The sequence below is a fragment of the Gadus morhua genome, chromosome 2, assembly GCF_902167405.1.
Source record: "Gadus morhua chromosome 2, gadMor3.0, whole genome shotgun sequence".
Taxonomy (NCBI): domain Eukaryota; kingdom Metazoa; phylum Chordata; class Actinopteri; order Gadiformes; family Gadidae; genus Gadus; species Gadus morhua.
In genome coordinates this window covers 24,489,930-24,504,929 of record NC_044049.1, presented here as the reverse complement: position 1 = coordinate 24,504,929, position 15,000 = coordinate 24,489,930, and the positions used below count along the sequence as shown (strand labels likewise).

At 49.1% G+C, this 15,000-nt stretch overlaps 2 protein-coding genes across 2 annotated transcripts in view; both read left to right on the top strand.

Moving 5' to 3' along the window:
• Positions 1-6,306, top strand: part of mpp2a (MAGUK p55 scaffold protein 2a) — a 9,986-nt gene extending 3,680 nt beyond the window's left edge. The window contains exons 5-13 of the mRNA XM_030380059.1: positions 298-405; positions 1,037-1,156; positions 1,530-1,661; positions 1,938-2,040; positions 2,726-2,797; positions 2,985-3,146; positions 4,322-4,524; positions 5,460-5,588; positions 6,082-6,306. Coding sequence (XP_030235919.1) covers positions 298-405; positions 1,037-1,156; positions 1,530-1,661; positions 1,938-2,040; positions 2,726-2,797; positions 2,985-3,146; positions 4,322-4,524; positions 5,460-5,588; positions 6,082-6,258 — 1,206 coding nt within the window. The 3' untranslated portion in view covers positions 6,259-6,306. The remainder of the gene's footprint in view (positions 1-297; positions 406-1,036; positions 1,157-1,529; positions 1,662-1,937; positions 2,041-2,725; positions 2,798-2,984; positions 3,147-4,321; positions 4,525-5,459; positions 5,589-6,081) is intronic.
• A 3,726-nt stretch (positions 6,307-10,032) lies between these two features.
• Positions 10,033-15,000, top strand: part of LOC115560533 (all-trans-retinol 13,14-reductase) — an 8,920-nt gene continuing 3,952 nt past the window's right edge. The window contains exons 1-7 of the mRNA XM_030379982.1: positions 10,033-10,634; positions 11,050-11,232; positions 12,369-12,507; positions 12,925-13,027; positions 13,515-13,710; positions 14,266-14,463; positions 14,771-14,890. Of these exons, the coding sequence (XP_030235842.1) occupies positions 10,460-10,634; positions 11,050-11,232; positions 12,369-12,507; positions 12,925-13,027; positions 13,515-13,710; positions 14,266-14,463; positions 14,771-14,890 (1,114 nt within the window). The 5' untranslated portion in view covers positions 10,033-10,459. The remainder of the gene's footprint in view (positions 10,635-11,049; positions 11,233-12,368; positions 12,508-12,924; positions 13,028-13,514; positions 13,711-14,265; positions 14,464-14,770; positions 14,891-15,000) is intronic.

Here is a 15,000-nt window from a genome sequence, read left to right as displayed (position 1 = left end):
GGATTGGTTGTGTCAGGGTGCCCCAGACACCATGTGTTAGTGATAACTGCATCAGGCCAACCACAGGACATGCATTCATCACCACTGTGATAAATAATCATCAGTTATGTATGTAACCAATCTGCTCAGGGACACCATCGGGTCTCATCCAGTGTTTGGTTTTACCTAACCAAGAGTGTATGTGCTATGTGTGTGTGCACGTGTGTGTGTGTGTGTGTGTGTGTGTGTGTGTGTGTGTGTGTGTGTGTGTGTGTGTGTGTGTGTGTGTGTGTGTGTGTGTGCGTACGTGGCTCCCAGGGCGTGACCTTTCGCGTGGAGGCGGGCGAGCTGGTGATTGCGCGGATCCTTCACGGGGGGATGGTGGACCAGCAGGGGCTGCTGCACGTGGGCGACATCATTAAAGAGGTAATGCGTCCCGCGGCCACCGGGGGCGATAGAGTCTCCCCGGGTCTTCATTCAAATAGGTACTGTTTGCCTGGGCCACCGGGGGCGATAGAGTTACCCTGTGGAAAGAGGAAAGCTGTCCCCATTTCATAGAAATAGATAGAAAAGGAATCATTACTAGAGAGAATAGAATAGAACATTTGTAATGAGTAAGCTGTAGGTCACGATTTGAACAGAAAAATAGGAAAGACATGAGAAAATGTTCATAGGTTTATGCACAAAATAAATGTCTATTTCTAAAAAATATATAGAATTTATACTTTGTTTGCCATGCAGTTGAAAGCTAAAGAAATGCTCAGAATAAATTAACCGCTGTACTTACGACAAGGAGACAAAAACACTGGTCAGACTCGCAACGGATACGCAAGGCTGCGCAGCCAATAGAAAACCATGATTCTGCTTTTAGCCAGAAGTCACTCAGCCTTGGTATAACTTACAGAGTTCAGCAACCTTAATATCCCAGGCAAAAATAACACCATCCCCACGAGACTCAAACGGGTCATTCGTGAGCGGCACACGGAAGGAGCAGCATGTAGAGGTGCGTGGAGAGGACCGGTGGTGAAGCGGTGGTGGTGTTGCGGGCTGTGTGCAGGTGAACGGACGGGAGGTGTGTCAGGACCCCCGGGTCGTGCAGGAGGAGCTCCAGGCGGCCAGCGGGAGCATGGTGCTGAAGATCGTCCCCAGCTACCACGAGACCAACACACCCAGACAGGTACACACACACACACACACACACGTTCACACACACACACACACACACACACACACGTACACAACACAGAGAGGTGAATATACACGCACACAGAATACACACACACACACACATATACATACACTTGCACACACACAAACACACACACGCACGCACACATACACACATACACAGACACAGAGCTGAATATACACGCACACACAGATACACACACATATACATACATATATAGTGCATGCATACACGCACACAACCACAGACACATTAATGCACACACAAAAACACAAATACACACACACAGACACACAACCACCACACATACACACATGCACGTCATACTTCAAGGCGTAACAGGTGAGTTTATATTATCCAGGTATTCTACAAGTGCCACTACGACTACGACCCGGCCAATGACAACCTGATCCCCTGCAAAGAGGCGGGCCTAAGGTTTGAGACGGGGGACATCATGCAGATCGTCAACCAGGACGACCTCAACTGGTGGCAGGTACAGCGAACGCAGAGGAGGGGACACACACTACATTGCAGACCGCACATTGCACCGTGTTGCGCTTCTGAATGCAGCATTTACAATTCGTGAGGTTCTGCAAAATGTGTAACTTGTCTGTGCGTGTGTTTCTTTGTGCGTGTGCTTGTGTTATGTGGGTGCTTGTGGGTTTATGTGAGCGTATGTGTGTGTTTGTGTGTGCTACCGTTTGTGTGTGTGTGTGTGTGGTGTGTGTGTGTGTGTGTGTGTGTGTGTGTGTGTGTGTGTGTGTGTCAGGCGCGTCACGTGGAAGGCGGGAGCGCGGGGCTGATCCCCAGTCAGCTGCTGGAGGAGAAGAGGAAGGCCTTCGTCAAGAGGGACGCGGAGCTGCCCCCCGCAGGTAGGGAGGGGGAGGGAGGGGGGGAGGGAGGGGGGGAGGAGGGAGGGGGGAGGGGGGAGGGGGGGGAAGGAGGGAGGGGAGAGGGAGGGGGGAGGGAGGGGAGAAGGAGGGAGGAGGGAGGGAGGAGGGAGGGAGGGGGCAAAGGAGGAGGGAGGGAGGAGGGGAGGGGGCAAGGAGGGGGTGGGAGGGGGAGGGAAGGAGGCAGGTAGGGAGAAGGAGGGAGGAATAATGGAAGGAAACAGGAATACAAATGAACAGCATCAACTTCACTGTACTGATCAGTCTATGAGGGTTAGGGTTCTATCAGGGTTCATATGAGAGGATATTTTGTGCGGCTATATTTGCTTTGTATATAAAATACTGTCACCATTGGAAACCGTTTTTATAACCATTATAATTATGTCATTCAAATACAATGTATTTACATTACTTCTAACAACAATGAATTTCCGCAACGGTCTGAAGGCGTGATTTTGATTAGCCATTACAGGCAGTTTGAAAACAGGACCATCCCACAGGAAAAGGCCGCTAGAATTGGCAAATCACACTTAAACCTCGTGGCATAATATCACCCCTTTAATTCAAACATATTGTGTACGTACTGTGTGTATGGCTTAGCCTAGACACCCTGGTGTATATGTGTGTCTGTCGGCGTAGAGAGTGAAATTCTATATCTGATTTTCAGCAGGAAACCTGTGCACTGGAATCGGAGGAAAGAAGAAGAAGAAGATGATGTACGTGACCACCAGAAACGCAGGTAACACACCCTGAGCTGTACAGACACACACAAACACACACACAAACACACACTTTGACTCACTTATGTCACACACGAGTCACGACTGTACAGAGTAAACTACCTCTGACTGCATTGTCAATATTTCTGATACCATATCGATTTACATAAATACATGACAAACATTTTACTGCTGTGTTCCCCTCAGAGTTTGACAGACACGAGCTGTTAATCTACGAGGAAGTGGCCAAAGTCCCGCCCTTCAAGAGGAAGACTCTGGTTCTGATTGGTGCCCAGGGAGTTGGGAGGCGGAGACTGAAGAACAAGCTCCTGTTGATGGACGCGCCGCAGTTTGGCACCACCATTCCTCGTACGTAGTGGGACTACATCGAAGTTTTAGTTGTCCTGCTGCCACTGGCCACTTTTAGTCTAAAAATGATATTGCTCTAACTTTTAATATCAGTGTGTATCATATTCTACGTACAATAGAAAAGTACAAAGCAATAGATATAGTGCTAACAATATCTTCTTAGAGTCACTTATATTGTCCTATTTTTTGGATTGTAGTCAGAACTAGATCAGTTGATCTCATCGCATGATGTTACTCATCACTTGTTCTTGCTTGTATGTGTGTGTCTGTGTGTGTGTGCGTCACACTCATTACATTTGTCATGCCATGCTCTCTCTCTCTGCTCCACCCCCATTCCTAACACACACACACTCTGTCGAACACTCACACACAAAAACCCACACTTTATCACACAAACACACAAACAAACATCCAGAGTTTATCACACAAACACCCACACTTTATTACACAAGCACAAGCACACACTTTGACACACACACACACACACACACACACACACACACACACACACACACACACACACACACACACACACACACACACACACACACACACACACACACATACACTGATTTTGTCCCACTTTGTGACACACACACACACATCCACCCACACACACAACCACACACACACAAATATTATCTCACTTTATGTCACACACACACACACACACACACACATACACTCATTTTGTCCCACTTTGTGACACACACACACACACACAACCACCCACACACACAACCACACACACACACACACACACACACACACAACCACACACACACACACACACACACACACACACACAACCACACACACACACAACACACGCAAATATTATCTCACTTTATCTCACTTTATGTCACACACACACACACACACATATACACTCATTTTGTCCCACTTTGTGACACCAACACACACATCCACCCACACACACAACCACACACACACACACATCCACCCACACACACAACCACACACACACACACCACACACACACACACACACACACACACACACACACAACACACAACACCCACACACAAACGCACAAACGGTATCTCACTTTATGTCACCCACACATACACACACACTCACACAAAAACCCAAACAAACCCCTCCCTAACCCCCCTGTGCCGCCCCCCCCCCCCCCACCCCCCCCCCCCCCCCAGACACCTCCAGGAAGCCCAAGGCGGGGGAGCGTGAGAGCCGCATGTTTGCCTTCACCAGCCGCAGCCTGATGGAGGCGGACCTGAAGGCCGGCCGCTTCCTGGAGCACGGCGAGTACGACGGCAACCTCTACGCCACCAAGACGGCCTCCGTCCACCAGGTGGCGGAGGCCGGGCGCGTCTGCATCCTGGACGTCTCCCCCCAGGTGGGCGCGCACGCACACACACGCACGCGAGCACACGAGCACGCACACACACACAGATCTGCATACGGGACGGTAGTCTGTTAGCCCCCCCCCCCAGGTAAGCCCTTACTCACACACACACACACGCCAGCACGCACAAGAACACACACACACACACACACACACACACACACACACACACACACACACACACATCTGCATCCTTGACGTCTACCCCCAGGTGAGTCCTCACACACACACACAGACACACGTAAGCAACCGCACACACAAACACACACATTGTGCACACACTAGCTAGCCACTTGGTGTAGCTCTACACAAAGTAGCAAGGTAGTGTGATTGAAAACGTTACTGTTGCTTGGCAACAGTCCAGTCCTAGTCCTGTACACTTTAAACAAATCACTATCTGTGGTCGCTTATCACTGTTCACTAATAAATGGCTCTTGTAGAAAGGTTTCATAAAAGCAATAGCCCACTTGTGATATTGATTTGACACCCACTCCCACACTCCCACTCCCACTGATCGAATCACAGTCGTGCTTTGTGTTCAGTATAACTGCACTCCCTCTCGTGGGCTATTGCTTAAGTACGTGGTCAGCAAGCTGTGTTCATTTATAGTGTGTCTGTGTGTGTGTGTGTGTGTGTGTGTGTGTGTGTGTGTGTGTGTGTGTGTGTGGTGTGTGTGTGTGTGTGTGTGTGTGTGTGTGTCTGTCTGTCTGTCTGTCTGTCTGTCTGTCTGTCTGTCTGTCTGTCTGTCTGTCTGTCTGTCTGTCTGTCTGTCTGTCTGTCTGTCTGTCTGTCTGTCTGTCTGTCTGTCTGTCTGTCTGTCTGTCTGTCTGTCTGTCTGTCTGTGTGTGTGTGTGTGTGTGTTTATGTGTGTCTGTGTGTGTGTCTGTCTGTGTGTGTGTGTGTGTGTTTATGTGTGTCTGTCCCAGTCTCTGAAGGTTCTGCGTACCTCTGAGTTCCTGCCCTACGTGGTGTTTCTCAAGGCTCCAGAGTTCCAGGTCCTCAAGGCCTTGAACCACTCTGCTGTGGACGCTGGGGTTGTCACGGAGACACTGACGGTATGACGCGCTCAAACACACACACACACAAGTACACATGTTGATTTATAATCCAATGAAAATAAGAATCTTTGGGGAGCCACCCATGTTGGCCACCATGTTGCTTCGCCATTTTTTTTTACAGTAGTCAAGAAGTGACAAACAGCTCTTGAGAGGACACGTTTTAATATTTTTTATCGAAATCGCACTTGTTAGCTCTGAACTATAGTTTTACAGACATTTAACAAAATACAAATTATAAATCTATCAAGGAACCATCTCACTTGACAGTTGGCAAATTCAATGCTGGCCCGAACAGGCCGCCGTAGCATCTCCTACATCATGGGAGAGGGAGAGATGAGGGTTGGGGGTATTTAGCTGGTTGCAATCTGCAACTTCAACACTAGGTGGCACTAAACACTACACATTTCAACTTTAAGTTTAAAAAAAAAGTCTGATATCCTTGAACCCCCCCATGCGACCACCCCGTCCCTCCCCCGGACCGACCAATCAGGACGCAGAGCTGCAGCGGACGTGTGACGAGAGCGCGCGGCTGGAGGCGGCGTTCGGCCACTACTGGGACCTGACGCTGGTCAACGACAACCTGGACGAGACGTACCGCACGCTGAAGGCCGCGCTGGACACCGTCTCCAAGAACCCCCAGTGGGTGCCCGTCACTTGGGTGTTCTAGCCCCCAGCCTTCGGGTGTGTGTGGGGTGTGTGTGTGTGTGTGTGGGGGGGGGGGGGGGGGGGGGGGGGGGGGGGGGGGGGGGGGGGGGGGGGGGGGGGGGGGGGGGGGGGGGGGGGGGGGGGGGGGGCGATGATCCCAGGTTCCAAACGAGAGAGTGAAGCGGCGGTGAACACGGAGCCGGTGTCGCCAGAAGCCAATGTATTTTTTTTCTTTTTTCCGATGACGTCAGAGAACGTTTAAATGAGAGAGTGAGAGAATGATTTAAATGCTACCCTGGTCAAATAGGTTTGGCCCCAGGCAGCTGAACTCAGAGTTCAAACAATTACAACTTTGTCCCCTCACCCCTCCCCAGTCAACGCTGACCACTTGAACAGCACCCAATCACATAAAACCTTTTTGTGACATTCTAAACCAGAAACATACCCCAACCCAACAGAATCTACCAGAATATTACAATCCTCCAAACATGGAGAAAACAACTAACTGCCAGTGTCCCCCGAATTTCCCTCCCAGTTTTCGTTATAACATAAAGTTCCTCGTCGCTACATCTTCGGCAACGCCCCAGCTAGCATGCAGCGCGCGTGGCTCAAAGCTCATCACGTGTTCACGCCTTTAAAAACCGTGGCATCGCTCTTGGCTCCACCGCGGCCTCGCAGTGATCAGCGTGGCCTGAGTGGGCCTCATGATGAGCTCATTCATAAGGCTCACATGCTTCACAAGCCGCTGTGTGTGTGTGTGTGTGTGTGTGTGTGGGTGGGGGGGGGGGGTAAGGTGGGTCCTTGTCCTGGAACCTAGAATTTCCACCGCTGAAGATCCGCTTCTACCGCAGATTTAATGGAGTACAGTAAGGCGGAGAAGCAGGGGTAGGGAGAGGTCATTACCAGACAGAAGAGAGAGAATGGGTGACGACTAAGAGGACACTTGATATAGAAGATGAGTTCTACCATGGCAAGTGGCTATGGATCATATCTGACAAAAATACACATAATAGTCCACTCTGGAACAAGTTCACATGTCAATTGATCAAGGTTCAAATTGATGTGGTTGTAATTTATTGTTGGTTGATAAGTTGGGATGGTGAGGGAAGTCTAGGGAGACGAAAGAGGGAATGAAGCTGTCGTAAACCACGAGGGAAAGCGCAGAATGTCATTATCCCGACCCAGTGTATGTGTGTGTGTGCATCTGTGTGTGTGTGAGTGTGTGTGTGTCTGCGCGTGTGTATTTGTATTCACATTCTGTCTGTGCCATACCAGAGAGTGGCATCTGCAGCTCCCACGCTTGCTGTCTGTAAACGTGATCAGAAGCTAAGCTAACAGGGCTACGCGTCAACTCATGCGTCATGCTGTGAAACTGTCATGTCGTGACTTGAAACACTCATGTGCCAAATGTACTTTCATTGGATGTATCTCTGAGTCATTTCGGGTAGGGAAACCTACATTTATATTCTGTGTTTCCACTGCCATATGCATTTGATTCATTTTATGTACTTGCATGATTCATGCCATTTCTTTTGATGTCTCTTCAGGGTGGATGGCACTTATTATGAAGTCGCTTCGGATAAGGCATCCGCTTATGAGCAAACCTTGTTTGAGATGGATTTCACATGACCGTTTGGTATTTCCCTTTGGTGATGACGTCCACTTAATGCAATTACACACCACGATTGTCCACAAGAGAACGCATTGACTTTAACCTCAACCAGTGTTGCACTGTAAATTGGTGCCAGGAAGATATTCTTTATTTTTTAATACATGTTTAGCAAACGAAAGGCCTCTTATGAGGATCTTGGAGGCCGGGGCATCATTTGAAGAAATGTAATTTAGAGCTTATTCTGGTTTAATGCTCTAAAAGTGGAGGATTCAGGGATTACGTTTGACTTCGGTACCAAAATTACAGATTTTTTTGTTCAGCAGATCCCAGGATTTTCGTGACACATTTTCTGACACACACACACACACACACACACACACACACACACACACACACACACACACTCACACATAGACACACACACACACACACACACACACATAGACACACACACACACACACACACACACACACACATGATGAGGGGGTCAACCTGAACACTTCCCTTTTCGCTGAAAGTTATATTTTGTTACCACATTCTATTTTATAAGGATGGGTTTTTCTGCTTTAGATACTGCACCATTTTTAATGAACATGTAATTTATTTTATATGATTGATATTTTAGTAGAAACCGGTGTCATAACAAATGTTTTTCATGTTTAGCAAGAGAAAATGGGTTTGTAGATAGCATGTCGACCTAATCTGGTCACAATATTTCCATGTTGGATACATTATAGTCTTGCTCTGTATTTTACTGAAATTAAGCAAACCCTGTTGAAGATATTGTGGGAAATGTATCTTTGTCCTTGGTGCCAAATCTATGAGCATTTGTACTTGTTTTCTTTTGTATGGAATGCTGTAGTCTACACACAAACCTAGAACAAACCAGAGGTTTTTCAGGCAGCTATTGTGGTACAAAAGTTATATGGATAAATGTTTAGTAGTTAACTGCCATGCATATCAGGAAAAACTACTTGTTTACAATTTAAGATGATATTCAAAGACATTTGACCATGGTTTAGTAAAATATCTCTTTCAAATACACTTGTATGGTTTGACAGGTATATTTATTAAGTGTCATATAATCAAAGCAAGATTAATATGGGCCCATCTGGCACTGCCATTTGTATTTCTGTAAAACTCCCTAATTGCAATAAAACTCATATCAAAAATCATGCAATAAAACAATTGTATATATTCGGTTGAGAAGCTCAGTGGATTATGCTTGCGATGTAAACTCTGGAACAAGGAGGTCTTCGGACCATTCCATACCACGGTGGACGACTTAGTTGTCTTTAAAGCTGCCATCAGCAATCGTCTCTCGCCCACTTTGCATTTATATTTTGTTTGACTCTTGGATCTTGTGAATTTGGATCAAAAGCAAGGGGCCCTAGCAATGGCCACCAGAGTGTACGCACAACCATCCCTCCCTCTTCTACCAGCAGAATGAGCTCCTTTAATACATCGCTGGCTCGCTCCCTACCATAGGGGAGCGGAGAGAGTGGGGTTGGGTGGTGTGGGGGCTTGTGTGCCATGGGGCTGATCCAGACAGGAGAGGGGGGGGCTGTTTATCTCCAGGCTCTTATCTGCTTCTTCTTCCTGGGCCAGAAGCTGTCTGGCAGAATGTGTGTCAGAGTGCACAACCCCAAATCAGAAGAGGGAATAGCCCACAAGGGCAAAGTGCGTATAATCCACAACAGTGACTTCTCCGCCAGACCAGTTTGGTTGCGAGTGTGATCATACTTAATCTGCTACTTGCTGTTTCAAATCCACGGCCACAAGCTGCGGTCGGTCCCCCCTGTCCCTGGGTATCCCACTAACGTCAGACAGAGACCATCTTCGAATGCAGGCGCGTCGCGGAACTAAAACGACAGTAAGACGTTGTAAACGCTTCTTCAATGTGCAGTAGTATTCGCAGTACGTTTTTCTAGGTAGTGTGTGTGTGCCGGCCGGGGAGACCAATTGGTTCTAGGATCTCACACCCTAATAGACAGTAGCCTCTCTTCACTGCTAGTCTCATGCCACATGGGTGGAGAATCCATTAACCAGTTGGTGGAATATCTTGACCTCTGAACTTTAGAATCCAATCAGCTGGCTGTATCGGCGCAACGCAGAGCTAATGAATACCATCATTTGTTTGCGACTCCTTTGGGAGTTTTTGGATGGAAGTCAACTGCAAATAGGCTTTTTATAAGCAACCCACCACCTCTAAGGCTGCTCACTTGCCTCTCATCTGCAGCAGATGAAGTGCTTGGGAGACTTGGGAGCATCATAGACACCTCTGTGGATGAGACTAAACAAAATTGCTTGCGTAACTAAGGTGTTCCGGGGAACATGAACCTAGTATTTGTGGAGAACCATGAGTTTTAGGATGTGTTGCTTCCGTCAGGCGTACAATACCCTCCCGGTGGACCATCTGCGTGGACACACGTCCTGACCGCTCCGCTTCTCTCCTGCGATAACGTCGTTACCTGTTTACTCACTTAACCTACATCCCTGTTCACCTGCATCCCCAGACGCTATCCTGTGTTTGGCTACTCCGTGTGAGGAAGGCTAGGGGAGGACGGTCGCTCTTGTCACCCCTGGGGGTCTAACCGCGACCGGGGCATCATGTGGTGGGGCAGTTGGTGGATTCTGGGGGCTGTTGGCTCCGCGTTGCTGGCAGCGGTCGTAGTGTATTATCTGACCGCCGGGCGACGCCACACGGTGTTTGATGAGGACTGCGTGAGACCGCCCGCAGCCCTGGTCACCGACACCAGGCAGAGGGACGAGAGGCTAAAGAAAGGTTTGTGTTGTCTTCTGTTATGGGCTTCTTCATGTTCGCCTGTGTGCCTTTGTGATCGTTTGTGAGTGCCCCCATCTATTCGCTGAGGTGTGTGTGTTTGTGTGTGTGTGTGTGTGTGTGTGTGTTTGCGTGTGTGTGTGTGTGTGTTTGCGTGCGGATATGTGTGTGTCCATGCTTGTATGCGTGTGGGTGTGTGGGTGCATGCGTGACAGTGTGTGTGCATGCGCATGTTTGTGTGTGTGTGAATGTGTGCCTGTGTGTGTTTGTGTGTGTGTGTGCATGCATGCGTGTGCGCGCGCGTGTGTGTGTGTGTGTGTGTGTGTGTGTGTGTGTGTGTGTGTGTGTGTGTGTGTGTGTGTGTGTGCGTGTGCGCCTGTGCATACACATGATATGAACGTACCCCCTCTTCCCCCAGGCTTCCGGGCGGACCGCGTGCCCCCCGCTCTGGACGCGGTGGTGATCGGCAGCGGGGTGGGGGGGCTCTCCGCCGCCGTCCTGCTGGCCAAGGCGGGGAAGAGGGTGCTGGTCCTGGAGCAGCACGACCAGGCCGGGGGCTGCACACACACCTTCCACAACAAGGGCTTCGAGTTCGACGTAGGCAAGTGCCCCGGGATCGCATCTTATCGGGACAGAGAGGGAGGGGGGGGCAGTGTGTGTATGGTAAAGGGAAAGTTATATTTTCACGTTCTGTTTCTGTAACGGCCATTTGTTGATTCTGCTTTTTCGCCGACATCATTTGGGGGGGTCAAGGGTCACAGCGTCCAACGGAGAGGTCACCACTGTGAGACCCCACGTTATAATCGTCAATGATCAAATCAAATAATGTTTACTTAAAGGACAGAGTTTCCTTGTTTCTCATCAAGGAGAAGAATGCATAAGGGGATCTCTGCCCCCTCGTGCCCGGTATACCCCCTGGCACAAAGGTTAAAGTTAACGTTAGATAACGCTAGGAACAAGTAGAGTGGCTAGACGGTGCGAGGAATGGGAGACAGAGCTTACACGATGAAGGGGAAACAACATGATCGATTTTTCCATCACACACCATGTGTGGAGCAGAGATGATCTCAGCTACTCTGAGACTTGTGCCACGGTATAAGAAGTCCTCACATTAGACAATGCGTCCGAGTACAACTTGCGCACCTCTTGAGGGGCGTGGGTTGATTTCTCATCCATTGGATCATTGTATGTTGACCATGTTATGTTTTATTGTTTGTCTTTTATTGTACCGTTATTACCCAAATATCTGACCATAATTGTTATAAGTTCGGATGACTCTTTATTCTACCCAGTTGGGTCAGGTTTAGACAGTTAGGATTGACGTGGGCCCGGGAATTCCCACCACAGCATCCGGGCGACCGACAAAGAGTTTAGGTTTATGGGATCCGTTCCACACAGTTTCTGAAGACCAGCAGTGTCTATCGACCTGTTGACCTGTCCTTACTTCATCCATCCATCCATGAGTCATCCATCCATCCATAATTCATCCATCCATAATTCATCCATCCATCCATCATCAGCCCTTCACCAACTCATCCATCATAATGCGCTCATCCATCACCCATCCATCCAATCGTTTGTTATCCATCATAAATCCATCATCCATCCATCATAATGCACCCATCTCTTATCCATCCATGCATCCAACCGACCACCCACCCCTGGTCCCCCCCCCCCCCCCCTCACCCCCCACCCAGCCTGCCTCCATCCAGCCCCTGTGTGTGCCTGTGCGTGCAGGGATCCACTACCTGGGCCAGCTCCACGAGAACAGCCTGCTGCGCGTGGCTCTGGACCAGCTCACCGAGGGCCAGCTGCACTTCTCCCGGCTGGAGGAGCACTTCGACACCGTGATGCTGGGCGAGCCCCACCAGCGGAGGTGAGGGGTCCAGGGGGGAGAGGGATAGAGGGCAGAGGAGGTGGGGGATTGGGATTTCATGTTAAACAGAAAACACACCAAAACAAGACCAGGAAACAGTCAGACCATGACATTCATGTTATTGCCTTTTATTGCCGGCAAATCATTTTTTTGGTTGAAAACGTTTTTTTCCTCTGGGATTCAGCTGATGTCTTTAGTTGCAAAAAGAGTATTTGCCAAATGTATAATTAGTTATCCATATCCGTGGTTAAGCTTGTGTGTCATCATGAGACAGTGAGAGAGACGGGTAGGTTTACGTATATACAGTTAGGAGGACAGAACACGCAGATTCTTCTAACTAATAACTATTTGTGTGGTGTAACTAAAGTCACTGGTGGTCACTTTAACATCAGTGCTCCTCCATTTGTGTCCCAACAGAGAATACCACATCCATTCAGGGAAGACACAGATGAAGGACTGCTTGAAGAAGCAATTCCCCGGCGAGGAGAAGGCGATCGATGAGTTCATGAGGCTCATGAAGGTAGCTAGGACAAGGACGACGCATGCAGACATCATATTCAAATCAGTCTATTCGTCTTGACACACCTTAATATCCCCAACAAATACCTATTCAATTCAGCTGCCGTTATCTCAGAGTTGTAACACAGGTGTATCTCATAGTCATGTCCTTTATCATGGCCGCTGCCAGGACTATACAGCCATGATCAGCCCTATCAGACCTCTGGGAGAAAGGCATGTAACTGGTTAAGTATCAATAGCATGTATTTAACCTATAGTTCTTGTCATTTATATTTCCTTTACCCTTCAATTTCCCGATAAGCCTCTAAATACAATAACGCTTTTTTTATCCAGCATGGGCCGTATATTCCCATTTGGCCTCATCTTAGAGACATACAAAACCACAAAATAGCAATAAAACATACATACACACCCATCACGTTATGTGATGCAGTTAATCAGGTCTTTCGCACGTGTGTGTATGTGTGTGTGCGTCTGTTTGATTGCAGCTGGCCTCGAAGCGCACGCCGCTCATCGCCATGCTGAAGATGGTTCCCTATTGGCTGGTCAGCTTCCTGGTGCGGACCGGCCTGCTGTACAGGATGTCCTCCGTGTTCCGCCTGGCGACCACCGGCCACTCTGAGATGATGTCCCGCCTCACGCACAACAAGGACCTGCAGGCGCTGTCCGCCTACCTGTTCTACGGTGCGCACGCACGTGCACACACGCTGCACACACACACAGCACACAACGCAACACACCAAACAACACACAACACCCCACATCACACACAAGACACACACGTGACACACACACACACATAGACAACATCAAATGTGCCACACCAAACACAACACACCAAACCCAACACAACACAGACCCACACACACACCACACAACTCCAAACACAACACATCAAACATTCCACATCAAACATAGCACAAACACACCAAACACCAAACACGAGACAACAACACACACAACACAACACAACACAACACAACACAACACAACCATACCATATCAAACACAACACACCAACACAACACACCAACTCACACACCACACACACACCAACACACACACACACACGCGCGCGCGCGCGCACACACACACACACACACACACACACACACACACACACACACACACACACACACACACACACACACACACACACACACACACACACACACACACAGCACATCGCCATTCACCCATCCAGGCCTTTGACCCCCTGCTGGTCCTCCCCAACTGCAGGGGTCCCCCCAAAGGAGTCCAGCTTCCTCATCAACGCTCTCCTGCTGCACCACTACAAGCGCGGCGCCTACTACCCAGTAGGGGGCGCCAGTGAGTTCGCCTTCCACATGATCCCGCTCATCCAACGGTCGGGTGGCGCCGTGTTGGTCCGAGCATCCGTCCAGCGCGTCCTCCTCGACCAGCAGGGCCGGGCATATGGTGAGCATACGGTGGTCGGCTTGAGAAACGGCCCCTAGTGGCCGGCTCTGGTACTGACATCCACTCAGCTAGTTACTTTGGAGCACTCGTTTCAGCGCCGTTGTGCTCAATTCATTAGACGCATCTATTAATACGCATTGCTCCATATTGGTAAGCAGGATATCGTTTAAAAGTATCTGTTGGGGTAGATAAGGTTGAGATAAGATAAGTGGCTCTTATACGATTCACAAATTGGATCATCAACACTGCGTGTGTGTGTGTGTGTTTGTGTGCGTGTGCGTGTGTGTGTGCGTGTGCGTTGGGCCAGGTGTTACTGTGCTGAAGGGAGGAGAGGAGATTGAGGTGCACGCCCCCGTGGTCATCTCTAATGCTGGCATCTTCAACACCTTCCAGAAGTTCCTGCCCAAGCAGATCCAGGACAAACCCGGTAATGACTCCCAATAACATGTTGATGATGGTGTACTCTCGGGCTAGCCTGCTATGAGATAAACACCGGCCCCTGCACACAGTGTCTTGGATACCACAACTTGGTCCTAG